At 38.0% G+C, this 13898-nt stretch overlaps 2 protein-coding genes across 3 annotated transcripts in view; both read right to left on the bottom strand.

Annotated features, from left to right (window-relative positions):
• Positions 1 to 253: 253 nt before the first annotated feature.
• LOC121127030 (uncharacterized protein K02A2.6) lies at positions 254 to 1696 on the bottom strand. Its single transcript, XM_040722391.1, has one exon. It carries the CDS (start codon positions 1694 to 1696, stop codon positions 254 to 256), a length of 1443 nt encoding a protein of 480 aa, XP_040578325.1.
• Positions 1697 to 13362: 11666 nt separating this feature from the next.
• The window catches only part of LOC121126577 (uncharacterized), a 34310-nt gene continuing 33774 nt past the window's right edge, over positions 13363 to 13898 (bottom strand). For both annotated transcript variants that reach the window (XM_040721866.2, XM_040721867.2), the window contains one exon: positions 13363 to 13636. In XM_040721866.2, the coding sequence (XP_040577800.1) occupies positions 13499 to 13636 (138 nt within the window). In that variant the 3' untranslated portion in view covers positions 13363 to 13498. The remainder of the gene's footprint in view (positions 13637 to 13898) is intronic.

The raw sequence follows: 13898 nt of genomic DNA on the forward strand, positions 1-13898 counted from the left end.
ATTGAATATAGTTAATATGGGATTACCATAAGATCGATTAAATAATATAACGTAATCTTATGTAATTAATAGGTATTTATTCTCTAATTTCTCACGTGTACATCTCTTTACTTATAACACAATAATAATACTAACGAATACTGATAGAATGTTCTAGTCATCTTTGTCAGAGCTTTGTATAATTAGGGATGAGGCGATAGCTCACGAGCCGAGCTCTTAACGTCTATCCTCACACCCCCTTTCAAGCCCTGAGTCAATCCGAAGGGGTAAATTTGATTGGAGCGAATCTTAATCTTTTAGGTCGTTGTAGGTTCGAAGGCTCGTCAGTTTGGCTGTTATCCTTGAGCGTACTTTCGCATTGAGGCATTGTAATTATGTCCTCGCGAGTTCGGAGAATCCGGATGAAGCGTCGGTTTCTACATAGTGTTCTGCCTGATGGAAGCAGGAGAAGATATTCTCTATCTTGTTTCTTGCCTTGAACAGCGGCTGTCCGATCCCATATTTTGGAAGTTGGATCCTGGATCCAGACTTTGGAGCCAATAGGGATGGGTTTAAGCTCATTTGATGTCTTGTTGTAGTGGTTCTTTGCATATTCATGTTGCTTGGCGATGTGGCGGTCGTGTTCGTTGAGGCGTTCCTGCCAATCCTCAGCAAGTGATAAATTGCGAGCAGGGAGTCTTGATCTCATTGGTCTTCCAAAGACGATTTGGGATGGGGACAGTGAGCCATGTCGTAGAGGTGTGTTTCTTAATTCGAGCAGCCCCTCCTGAAAGGCTTCAGATTCAGTATTCCCAGTTTTAAGGAGCAGAGCCTTAATTGATTTAACAGCGGATTCTGCTAGTCCGTTGGATTGAGGGAAGTGTGGTGATGATAATCTATGTGCAATACCCCAGCGAGCGAAGAAGTTTTGTGTTTCTGCTGCTGTAAATTGAAGTCCTCCGTCTGAAAAAATTCTCAACGGTCTACCGAAGGTGGCGATGTGGTGGAGGAGGCTGCTGATAAGAGACTTAGATGTTGGTGCTGACGAAAATTTGTGAACGAGCAGAAAGTTGGAGTATCGGTCGACTATTGCTAAATAGTGCTTTCCTCTGACTTCAAAAAAATCGGTTGCAATCTCCTGGAAAACATCTCTAGGGGCAGGGTCCGATTTCAAAGGTTCCTTGGGTAGACTTGATCGACGAGTTTGGCATTCTTCACAAGCTTCAATAATGTTACGTATATCAGCTGTAATTCCAGGCCAAAAAATGGTTTGGCGAGCCCGTTTTAATGTCTTTTCTGTCCCCTGATGACTGGAGTGTAGTCGTTGGAGGATTTGATCCCGTTTCAATTGTGGGATGATGATTCTGTCGCCGAAAAGGATGAGATCGTCGTCAATGGTGAGATGGGGAAGAATCTTTGAGTATGGTTTTAGCACAGGATTGATATTATGTTTATCCATTTTTCCCAAAATGTTATCTTTTAAGAGGCGGAAGATGGGATCGTTCCGAGATGCTTCAGCGATTTCTTCCAAGATAGGATCACGTGCAATACTCTCAAGGGTGATGGGATCACACTCAATTTGAGATATATCTGAGTTGTTGAGAGTGTCTAGGAGATTTGCTGTTATTGTGTGGATTGATCCATACATATCCTGTGTGAAGTCATCGTCCCCTTGGGTGGGCTTATCCACAGGTGATCGGGAGAGTGCGTCAGCCATACGATTGTCCTTGCCTCTCTCCCAAACTGTTTTGAAATCGTAAGGGGTCAAATAACTCTTGCGCCTCTGAATTCTTGTATTATCTACGGCGTCAAGGTTTTTTTTTGTTAATGATTGTAATGAGAGGCTGATGGTCTGTGATTAGCCTAAATTCCGGTAGACCAAAAAGATAACTATGGCATTTACGAAGTGCCCAGACAGCAGCGAGCAACTCTAGCTCAACCATGGCATAGCGTGCCTCTGTCTCTGTGACAAAGTGACTACCGCACTCAATAAGCTTCCAGACATCTTGTTCGTCCTTCTGAAGTAATATATACCCTAGGCCATTAAGCCTGTTTGCGTCTGTTTGAATCATTGTGTCCCTTTTGGGATCAAAAGTCGTTAGTATGGGTGGAGAAACTAAGCACTTTTTGACTTCTTCGAAGGCCCTGAGGTGATCCTCTGTCCAGATGTATGGATTTTTGGGGCTGAGGAGTGGACGGAGAGGCATGAATTTTGCTGAAACCGTGTCTGAAAATCCTGCTAATTGCTTGACCAATCCTAAGAAGGAACGGAGATCTGAGATGTTCTTAGGTGTTGGAAATTGAGCGATGGCTTTTATTTTTTCAGGGTCAGCTTGGATGCCTTGGCTTGTCACTCTGAAGCCAGCAAATTTGACTTCTGTTTGACCATAGTGGAACTTTTTGGGATTGAGAGTGATTCCAGTGTCTCTACAGCGATCAAGGAGTTTCCTTATGTTCTGTTCGTGAAGATGCATAGAACTATCGTATAAAATGATATCATCAACAACCTTTTCCATGTTATCTATCCCTGCGAGTGCTTCATCTCCCCAGAGGTTGAATTCGTCTCCTGCAGACGAGAGGCCCATGGTGGCACGAAGGTGTTTATAGTGTCCCCAGGGGGTGATGAAGGTAGTGATATCTTGACTTGATGGATGAAGTGGGATCTGGTGATATCCAGAGGTGGCGTCAAGAGTTGTAAAAATTTTTGCATTAGGAGGAATGTGGGACACTGCATTTTTGGGAGAGGTGATAGGGTGCTCTGGCCTGCGGACATGCTCATTTAACTTTCTTAAATCAACAGTGAGCCTCAGTTTTTCTCCCTTGGCAACAACTGACATAGGTTGGACCCATTCAGTAGGTTTAGAAATCTTTTGAATTACTCCTCGGGACTCTAGATCATCGAGCATCTTTTTGACCCGCTTACGAAGAGGTAGAGGGATAGGTCTGGGACCTCTAACTTTGAAAGGAGTTGCGTTGGGCTTGAGGTGGATGACCATGGGAGGTCCATTCATGACCTTGAGATGTTTTTCTCCGTCAAAGACGTCAGAGTATTCTCTTAGAAGAGATTCCTTGGTGGCGAAGATACTTTCTTCTCCAGCTTCAGGAATGTTTTGATTCTTGTGAACCGGTGCTTCCGAGTGATGCGAAGTGGTTGTAGCAGGGGTAGACTCGAACGAGTCACCGTTGACGTGAAGGACTTCGAACACGGGACGGGACATTTGGACGTTCCTGACGGATACAATTGGAACTGGGAATTCAGGGTGTATGATTTTTAATGCAATGCTTGTGTCCAGACTGAGGAGTGTGCCTTGGTACTCATTGGATACTTGAAAAGTTATCAGTGTCATGATATCATGATATTTTATTTTGACCTTCATCTCGCCAATGATGTTGATGCTGAGATTGTTTGCTGCTGTGAGTTGGCCTTCAGGCTTTCTGCCAGTGTTTATGTTGAACCCCAGACGTTCCGCGTTCTGTGTACTTATAAGGTTTGCTGAAGCACCACTGTCTGGGAGCATGTTCTTGAGGGATCCCAGCGAGATTCCATTCATGGAGAAGAAGTGGGCAGTGATGGATCTGAGGTCACAAAACTTGTTTGATCTCGATTCTGAGGATTGTTTGTCTATGTTCGTAACATATACAGAAGAGACTTTGGAGCTACGGCACATGGAAGCAAAATGTCCTTTCTTGTTGCAGCTGTTGCAATTCTGTCCATTTGCGGGGCATACTTGTTTACTGGGCGAATGGATTTTGCCGCAGTTTCTGCATGATTGCTTGGATCCATCCGTGTTCGATGATGAGGAGCGGTTGGTTGAGATTTTAGATCGACCAAATGATCTGGATCTGGGTCTAGTCTGGACATGTTGGATCTGGGTGTTGGATATCTTGGAGGAGGATCTGTTAGCTGACTCTTTGGCCCTACAGATGGCAATTGCTCTATCTAGTGTTGGAAACGTGGATTCTTCTTCAAGAGCAACCCTTGTGTCGTTGTCACGGATCCCAACAACGATTTGCCTGACAATCTGTGCGTCGCGGCAATGATTGCATAGTTCAGCTTCGTCCGCCATGTCCTTCAACATGAACCAATATTTGTCAAATGACTCCCCAGGTATTTGCTTCCTTTTGATGAAGTTAACTTCAGCAACAACTTTGCTGCTTTTTCCTCTATAGTAATGATGAAGATGTGTTCGATTAAGATGTTGACTGTGAGTTCAGGGGATTCAAAGTCTATCTTGTAAGAGTACTCCAGGATTTGCTTGCCGTGTGTTCCCAGAGCGCTGAGGAAGGTCCATATTTGTTGTTCGCGAGGGAAAGACACGAAGTTTTGAGCTCTTGATGAAGCATTAGTTGTCACGCCAGTGACGGAACTGTCGAAAGTTTGCTGTATCGGGGAGCTTTTCGATTTCAAAGACCTGGAAGGTTTTGTTAGAGTTGATGGTAGCGCTACCTCCAGTCTGCGCATGGCTGCTGGTGTTTGGAGGTTGTGTAGTGGGAGGTGTAGTCGATGCGCTAGGTGCCGCTGAACAGGTCGGTGAGAATACTACAACAGCGTGTGATAAAGTCGTTGCGGTTTGCTGAGAGGCCATGGATGAAGTCTGTGGATCTGCAGTACTGCTCTGAGATAGGAGAGTCCTCATCTGTTCCAAGAGGCTGTTTGTCTGTGCGTTCATGTGCGCCTTGAGGTGGGAAGCGTTCTTCACCAGTGCTGTTTGGAATTCATTACGAAGATCTGTGGAAGCCTTTTCCTGCTTTACTAAGAGGTCGTTGACCAGAGCATCATGCTTCCGCTTGGCTTCTTCTCTCATGTTGAGGAGTTCTTCCGCTGTGACCTGAGGAGTGAGTGAGAACAATTGTCGTGTTACTCCAGCAGGGTCCTGGTCGCTTAGAGTGTTAGCGTGAGGAGTGGACAATGGATCGTCATGTGGAGTGCTAGGTTCTCTGTGCGCTGTTGCCTTGGGGTTCCCAGTCTTCTTTGCACTTTTCCTGACCATTCTTGCAGGACGGGAGGAGGGTTCTTCTTGGTGAGCGTTACGATGATGTCCTCGACCAAGCCTTTAAGACTGCGCCATATGGGATTACCATAAGATCGATTAAATAATATAACGTAATCTTATGTAATTAATAGGTATTTATTCTCTAATTTCTCACGTGTACTTCTCTTTACTTATAACACAATAATAATACTAACGAATACCGATAGAATTTTCTAGTCATCGTCAGAGATGTTCTCTGACGTCAGAGCGTTGTATAATTAGGGATGAGGCGATAGCTCACGAGCCGAGCTCTTAACGTCTATCCTCACAGTTAAAAAAATATAAAGAAAAAATTCCAATGTAACATTCCTCTGGTAATCCATTTGGAGGGTAAAATGATGTCCAATCTATTTGGGAAAGGTATGATCCATCATCTTCCAATTATAATTTCTGGTAAAGTAATTTCTAAATTACTGTTCGTAAGCTTTCATCTGGTACAGGTGAAGTGGAAGCTACTGCAATTGTTGTAGCTGTTAAAGATTGGAAGTAACAAGCAATATTAAAGCTATGTATTTTGATACAACTAGCTCATACACATGTAGAAAAGCTGGAACATGTATTTATTGGAGAAAATGCTTAATAAAAAGTTATCACCGTTTACATGTAGACATAACATCATAAAATTCATATTTTAAAGAAGACTTTGTAGCCCCCTCGCTTCCTCCTGAGCTCCCGAAGCTTGATCATCCAGGATGGTTCTTCTTTTATTTCGGATTCTAACATCCTATCAACTACACCATGTGATTTTATATATATGTTGCAGTTAAAGTAAGACATCTGTTAGTATGCAAATAACAAGTTAATGTACATAATAACTAGGTAATGTCCATAATAATTGAACAAGACTGTAAATGTGCAAAAAACAAACAAACTAGGTAATATGCAAAATAACTAAACAAGACCGTTAATGTGCATAATAATTGAAAGATATAGTTAATGTGGTAAACCATTTAAATATTACATTTCCCACTATCTTCCAACCCCCTTTCCATATACACAAATTGAAACTCGACATATGGGATATACAGCATCTTCACAGGGCTTGATTAAGAGTATGCATCATTCATCAATTCATGTATTACAATCAGAAACGCCATCCACTGAAACCCCGGTTGATATCCCAGCCCACAGGTTGTGTTATAACCTTTGACTAAAAAACGTTATAACCTGTGACTAAAAAACGTTATAACCTATGACTAAAAAACGTTATAACCTGTGACTAAAAAACGTTATAACCTGTGACTAAAAAACGTTATAACCTGTGACTAAAAAACGTTATAACCTGTGACTAAAAAAAAGTTATAACCTGTGACTAAAAAACGGGTTCAAACCCACCGCCAATTCATTTAATATCATCACCATCCACTGTAAACCAATTTATATCCCGACCCATAGGTTGTATTGCGTGCCAACACGACTAACAAACGGGTTGTAACCCACTGCAAACTCATGAATTACCATCATAGACACCACTATAGACAGGGCTGATCTCCCGGCTAACGGGTTGTCTTGCGTACCAACTCAATAAAAAAATAGGTTCTAACGTTCGTTATTCGTGTTGGCGCGTAACAAAACCTGTGGGCTAGAATATCAACCAAGGCTATAGTGGATAGCGTCTCTTATGATATTATATGAGTTGGTAGTGGGATCCAGTCCGTTTGCTTAGTCATGCTGGCACACAAAGCAAACCCGTGCGTTGTTATAACAATTGGGGTTAGAGTGGATGACGTTTCTGATGATATTATATGAGTTGGCGGTATGTTAAACCCTTTTTTAGTAGGGTTGGCATGCAACAAAACCCATGGACTGGGATGTCAACTGGGGTTATAGTGGATAGCGTCTATTATGATATTAAATGAGTTGGCAGTACGTTCCAAACCGTTGGATAGTGGTGCTGGCACTCAGGACAACCCGTGGGTTGTTATAACAATCGGGGTTAGAGAGGATGGGGGTTTCTGATGATATCATATGAGTAGGCGTGTGTTAGAACCCGTTTTCCCCCGTGGGCTGGGATATCAGCCGAAGTTAGAGCGGATGGCGTTTCTGACTGTGATATATGAATTATCGAAGGATGCTTACTCTTAATCAAGCCCTGTGGAGATGCTGTATATCCCATGAGCCGAGCATCATTTCGTGTCTCTGGAAAGGGTCTATGAAGATAATGTGAAATTTAGGATTTCAATAATTTTCCTCATTAACTATCTTTTACAGTTATTATGCAAATGAACGGTCTTGTTCAGTTATTGTGCACATTACCTAATTATTATGCACATTAATGGTCTAGTTCCTTTTTCATGCACATTGACTAGTTATTTTGCATATTAACGGATTTCTTACTTTAATTGCAACATATATATATATATATCCATATTAACATAACTACTATATATATCTATATTAACATAACTAATATATACATACGAAATAGGTTGGGTGATATTGAATTAACATTACATACCAATAATACAACTATAATATATACATACATAAATATAATAAACATACACTCTCTTTATTTTTTAGAGCTATGCCCAACGATGACACAGTATATATTAATGTGAGATGGAGTGGAAGGCTTTCCGAAAGTCCACCAGCATCATTAAGAACTCCCTCCCACTCGCCTTATGATACCAATAGCATTTTGGATCGAACTTGGTATTCTTCTGCTGTCTTCCTTTCATTTAGCCCTTTTTATTATTCCAGTATAATGGAAGGAAGTGCCTTGCTTATTTTATTACTGATTATTCTCGCCTTATATAATTTTATAAGGCGGGAAGAAGTGTTATCGGTCTATAATTACGTACATTCAGTTTGTCTTCGTACTTCTTTAGTATCAGAGTTAAAACGCCTTTACTCATAATTTTTTTAATGGAACATAAGTTTCAAATCACTTGATAAGAAACTTATAAGATGGAGCATACCTTTTCCTCAAATATCCTATAAAATTCAAAAGGCACGTTTAATTTTTTTCCTATAATTCTTTAAATATTTCTCGATTTCTTCGGATGAGATGGGGAATTGAGCCTGCAACGCTTTCTGCTGATCCATGCCAACATCATCAAAATCTTCCAACAATAATCAGGGTACCGACTAAAAATCTCTACATTTCTCTACCCATGTATTAAATCATTATTGTGTTTGTTTATGGATGAAAAAGAAAAAATATTGGTTCAAATATTTAAATTATACCCGCACGTATATAAACAGAACTGTAATATAATTATTTTTATCTCTAAATATTTAAATTATATTAATATTGTTAAATACCATAGAATTTTATGTGAATGGTAGACTTATTTTCTGGAAAAATAAAAAAATATAGTCCTTAATGAGGGTGAGTGCTAAATTTTTGTTATGAAACTGATTCCAAAAATCTCTCCACATCACTTCATTCTTTCCTCCAACACGAATATTCCATAATTTCTTAGCTAAGATATATTCTTAGACGACGAAGTACCTTCTGATTGTTCAAGGATTTTGCTCACTCCTTTTTCAGTATGGTGATTTGTCTGTGAGAATATCGACAAATGAAAGGATTTCGAAAATACAAGTTAAAGCCACAGGGGATGGGGAACTAACTTCAAAAACGTTATTTAGTGCATGTTGCTGTTCATAGCAAATCTTCCAAAATATATATCAATTCAGGCACAGAAACGTAAAAAATACTCTTCTAAAACCACTACATCTACTAGGATATCAAGTGAAAATCAAGCCATCATTTAAACTGAGGAAGCTTTTGTCCTAGCGGACTTTGTCATTGATTTTAAGAACTTTTGCTCAAATTGTCAATTCAACGCTTCCAAGTAACATCTGTTCAATAATAAAACTGAAGACTTACATTAATTTTACTACATGTTAGAATTATCTCTAGATTTAATTCCAGTATTTTGTTTTGTTTTCGTATCATAAGAACTTCAAAGTAAGCCTAATGATTATCCATTACATTATAACAGAAAACAAAACCCTCAAATTTACCGAGAAGATATTTTCACTGCTAAAAAGTTTTATAACTTGTGGTCTACTCCCTCAAGTAGTAATGTTTAAAACACTAAGTGTTATGTATTTAATATCTCCTTACATGTTTTTATCTTCTTCGTCTATGTATTATAAGTACTGTGTTTTACGTGTTATAAATAGTATCGTCTTTTGTAAGTATATTAGAGTATAGTTAGAATACACATGAGCATATAAACTGTGTAGCTTTATTCCTCCACGTCATTTCTTCTTCTCATTTCTCTCGGTCATCCTGGATCTCTCCTATTATAAATAAGCTTGTGTCTCTCCCTCGTCAAGACGCAATATTGTCGACGAGGATGGGATCAGGATCACGTGACCTCCCTGCTGTGGGATCGTCGGCGAAGCTAGCCCTGTTGGAGTTGGGTAGCCCTTTTTCGTCGATGGGGAGAACGCTCGTTCGTTTACGGAAGGCGGAGCAATATGGACTGTGCCTATGTTTGGGCCTCGTGGAGGAAGGAAGAGAACCTTGGTCACTTTCAAGAAGTGAAGTGTGTGTCCGGGTCAGGGACCACATAATTAAAAATGGGTTTAGTCCTACACAATTTTGGTTCTCTACTGTTCATACTCTCTCGTTCACATCATTGATTAATAGATGTGGAACGGTCTCTCTTCTGGATCATCCCGAGTTGGATGAGGGCACATCGAACAAGATGTCTCCTAGGGACGAGCAGGGTGCTTGGGTCCTTAAAACCTTAACAAGGGTGAATGTTATTTCTCCCAGGGACGAGCAGGGTGCTCAGGTCCTTAAAACCTCAACAAGGGTGAATGTTATTATTCCCAGGGACGAGCAAGGTGCTTGGGTCCTTAAAGCCTTTATGAGGAGTATTGTCCTCCTTTCTCCGGTGCGCGTGTTGAGAGCACGGCACGTCTATGGAGATAAACTTTTGCAGTACAAGGAAGAATGTTTTGTCCTCGCCTGGACATGGATGGAGCGGATCTATAGGCTGCTGTTCATGGAGAGGAACCTGTTTAAGCACCGCCATGGATTTGGTGCTTGGGGGGTGATGTTATGTATTTAATATCTCCTTACATGTTTTTATCTTCTTCGTCTATGTATTATAAGTACTGTGTTTTACGTGTTATAAATAGTATCGTCTTTTGTAAATATATTAGAGTATAGTTAGAATACACATGAGCATATAAACTGTGTAGCTTTATTCCTCCACGTCATTTCTTCTCCTCATTTCTCTCGGTCATCCTGGATCTCTCCTATTATAAATAAGCTTGTGTCTTTCCCTCGTCAAGACGCAACACTAAGGTAAATTAAAAAGTAAATTGATTAATATATTGATTTAAAGAATTCAGAGGTATACTTTTTTAATTATTTTGCTAATTGGAGTTAAACAATATAATATATAAAAACATATATTTTGTTTATATAAACATGATAAAGAAATTTCAAAAACAAAATAAAGAAATTTGAATCACAAAATAAATAAATATAAAATTATTTTAAAGTATATCTACAATTTAGACTAGAAGAGATAGAAAATATAAAGGAATTAAGAGCATTTACCTATGATAAAGATTATAAATACTCATTATTTAAAATTCAAGTTAAAGAATTATAGATCCTTTTATTATAAACAGTTACATTAATTAATTAGAAAGAACGAATCAAAAGGGATGGAGAGGGATTAGTTGTTAAGGTGATTTTTAAAATTTAATGTCTCAGGAGTCAATAGGACGGAGGTTTTTGAGGCAGTTTTTCCAAACTACGATATAGTTGTCATATAATAACTTTAATACTTATTATTAAAAATTCAGAGGTAGGAAATAGTTCCTATATAGGAAATACAAATAGGTCTGGAGTGACGGATATATTCATTTTTGAGACAGATTAGAAGTGACTTTCACAATCATTGATGTTAATTTGTATCTTCATAAAAATGAATGAGGTTTCCATTAAAAAAGATGATATCCAAAGATTGAGCCATGATATCATCCTCCAAACTGTGCACATCAAATTTAAGGAAGGATGCGAGTGTCTAGATTATACAATTGAAAAGTAATGAATTCATTAGAACAAAGAGTGGATTCAAATACCTCTATTCTAATTTACCGAAGAAAAAATCCGGCTACATCAGGGACAAACTAGAACTACCGAGTAACTCAATTTCAAATATTTATGTAATATAACTTATATCTATATTAAACGTTCTACCATCTAAATGAAATTGATAGCACCTATCATTGTGTTAGAGATGAGTAATTTATTTGTTATGTTTATTAAGGACAAATCAGGACTCTTTCAATAGAGTAGAATAAAAAATAGAGGTGAATTTACGATTAATATATTCAGGATTTTCAATGAAGTAGCTTTGAATAGGGGTAGAGAACTCCCTTGGTTCCTTATAGTGTCTATCATTCAATTATTCTTTCACTATATAGAACATCATCAGTATAAGATGATTCCATAAAAAACCTTGAGCGACTGATATATTTTTTAAGTGATGATCTACGAGATTAGAAGTCACTATACTAGGAATTAATGTTAAAATGTATCTCCACAATAAATCATCAACCCTTTAAAGGAGATGATAGCCAATGTGTGATAGAAAGATCTTGCTCCGAAGGGTCGAAATCCTTGAACATCAAGGCATACTCCTAGGGTATTAAAATGAGAGGATATGGATTCATTGAAACAATGGGTGGATAAAGATCCAAATTTCCTTCGCTATCTGACTTGACAAACACAGGAGAAAAATATTTTTTTACTAAAAGTAAAACTCCTCGAGATGGAGCTGACTTAAAAAAAAAAAAAAGACACTGAGGGAATAAATATAAAATTTTATTTTGAATCTCTGAGCCTCGTATCCACTAAGATTGTAATGTTATAAAAGCTCTTAGATTTTATATCATTTAAGATCAAATATGTCTTTCTTCAAGAAACAATTGAGTTTACATTATAAGCTACACATGAAAATTTCTCAATGAGACTAAAAGGGATCATTGTTGTGGTTTTTCTAATTAAGTTTAGTTTTTTAAAGTTTTCTATCTCCCTAGAGTTTCTCCTTAAAGGTGTATAGACCATTTTCAGCCTAGATGGTGTTATCAACACTTCATGTATTCCTGTGTATGGCAAGAAAAATATTAAACTTAAATTCGTACTGATGAATGAGGCCGCTATAGTTTGCGGAGAGGTTGTCATCAATAAAGTTTGCATAGTAAAATCAATATAAGAAACGAAATATTAAGATATAATACTATACTGTTATCTACCTATATTCATAATTATCATTAGTTATTTTGCAGTCTTCATTATAGATCATCTTCATACTCCATAAATAATTATTAATTATTCATTCTTAATATAATTAAGGTAAATTGTATCATCATATTCAGAACTGTATTTCAGTCCATTTTTTTAGTGTTAAGGTCAATTCCGAGTCATCATATTCCGGATCTTTCTGGTCCTGAGTCATCATGCTACGGGTTTTTCGAATTCCGAGAAAGAGTCCTCATGCTCCATGTTCATGCAAAAAACAGTATTGTCTGGATCTACCTGTAGTCTCGTCTTAAGCAAGACATTATTTCATCCCAAATTTTCCTAATCTTTGAAACCATTAATTTAAATTTATTTTTGGACTCAATTAACTTTGTGATGGGTAGATAAAACAGAATAATGGTGACAACTTTGGTAAATAAAAACCTATATTAAGGAAGGAAACGCTCTCCCTAAACCAGGTAACAACCGCAAAAAGCCAGAACCGCTTTCTAAGTAGCATTTTAGGAAACTTTGGCCATGATGCAGGGCGAAAATTTGGTTTTAAAGAAGTGGGGACATATTGTTATGGATCCAGGTCAACTACTAAACTTGCCGGGGACCTATAATATGGTAACTATAATATTTCCTACGCTAGTGTGTCCCATACTTTACTATGCAATGCCCCTTACGCATTTTTAGCAGAGGGCTCTTTATATTAATCATGTGTACTATACATGTGTGTACAGAAAACAATACTCAATTCTCCATCTTCCGGCGTCACTCCCCCCTCCACCCCTGACCTCCCTCACGGCGCCGACTTTCAAAACCATTTTCTTAGGCGAACTTATTTTTCGGGGACCCTGCTGGAACTTGGGGGGCAGTGCACTCTGCGTATAAGGTAGATACAGACCTGTTTGTATCAAATATCATTTCCTGGGGCCGAATTTTCTAGAGACACCCTTGTTTTAAGTGCCTGTTACCAAACTGAGCCTGTATAAAAAAGAGCCTAGACCGAAACCAGTGAAACGAAAGAACCAAGACCAGGACCGAAAGAACTACTGAACCTGAACTAGGCACAACCTTGATTACGAGTCATTCCATCAATAAATAAACAAAGGCAATAAGTTGTACGAATTTAAAATAAATCTTTATTTAAACTATAGGACGATTATTTATCCACATCTGAGCGAAAAATTTAATATAAAGGTAAGTTAAATAGATAATTATACATAATTAAAATTAATTTAGTTATGTTTTTTTATCAAACCTGTGACCTTAAACATTCGTTTTCTAATTTTAAATTTGATAAAGAAGTTTGAAGTGATTCATTCTGTAGTTCGAATTCCTTTAATTTTTTAGCCCAAATATCACAAAGCTTTTCCAAGTGAGTTTTATAGACCTATAACGGGAAAATTTACATTAATAACTGCAATTACAAAAAAACTTAAAATTATTTTGAACCAACTAAAAAATATAAAATAATAATTATAAATTCGACATTTAAAGAAATTAGTTCAGAAAAACTGATTTTATATTATATGAAAAACTTTTTTAGTATTTCACTTATTTATTCCTATTTCCTTATCGCAATTAGTGCTCATTGCATTAAAAAAAAAACCACAAGACTCTATTGTACCACCTTGACGTAAAGTTATGCCAGC

The sequence above is a fragment of the Lepeophtheirus salmonis genome, chromosome 12 (genome assembly GCF_016086655.4).
Source record: "Lepeophtheirus salmonis chromosome 12, UVic_Lsal_1.4, whole genome shotgun sequence".
NCBI classification, from domain to species: domain Eukaryota; kingdom Metazoa; phylum Arthropoda; class Copepoda; order Siphonostomatoida; family Caligidae; genus Lepeophtheirus; species Lepeophtheirus salmonis.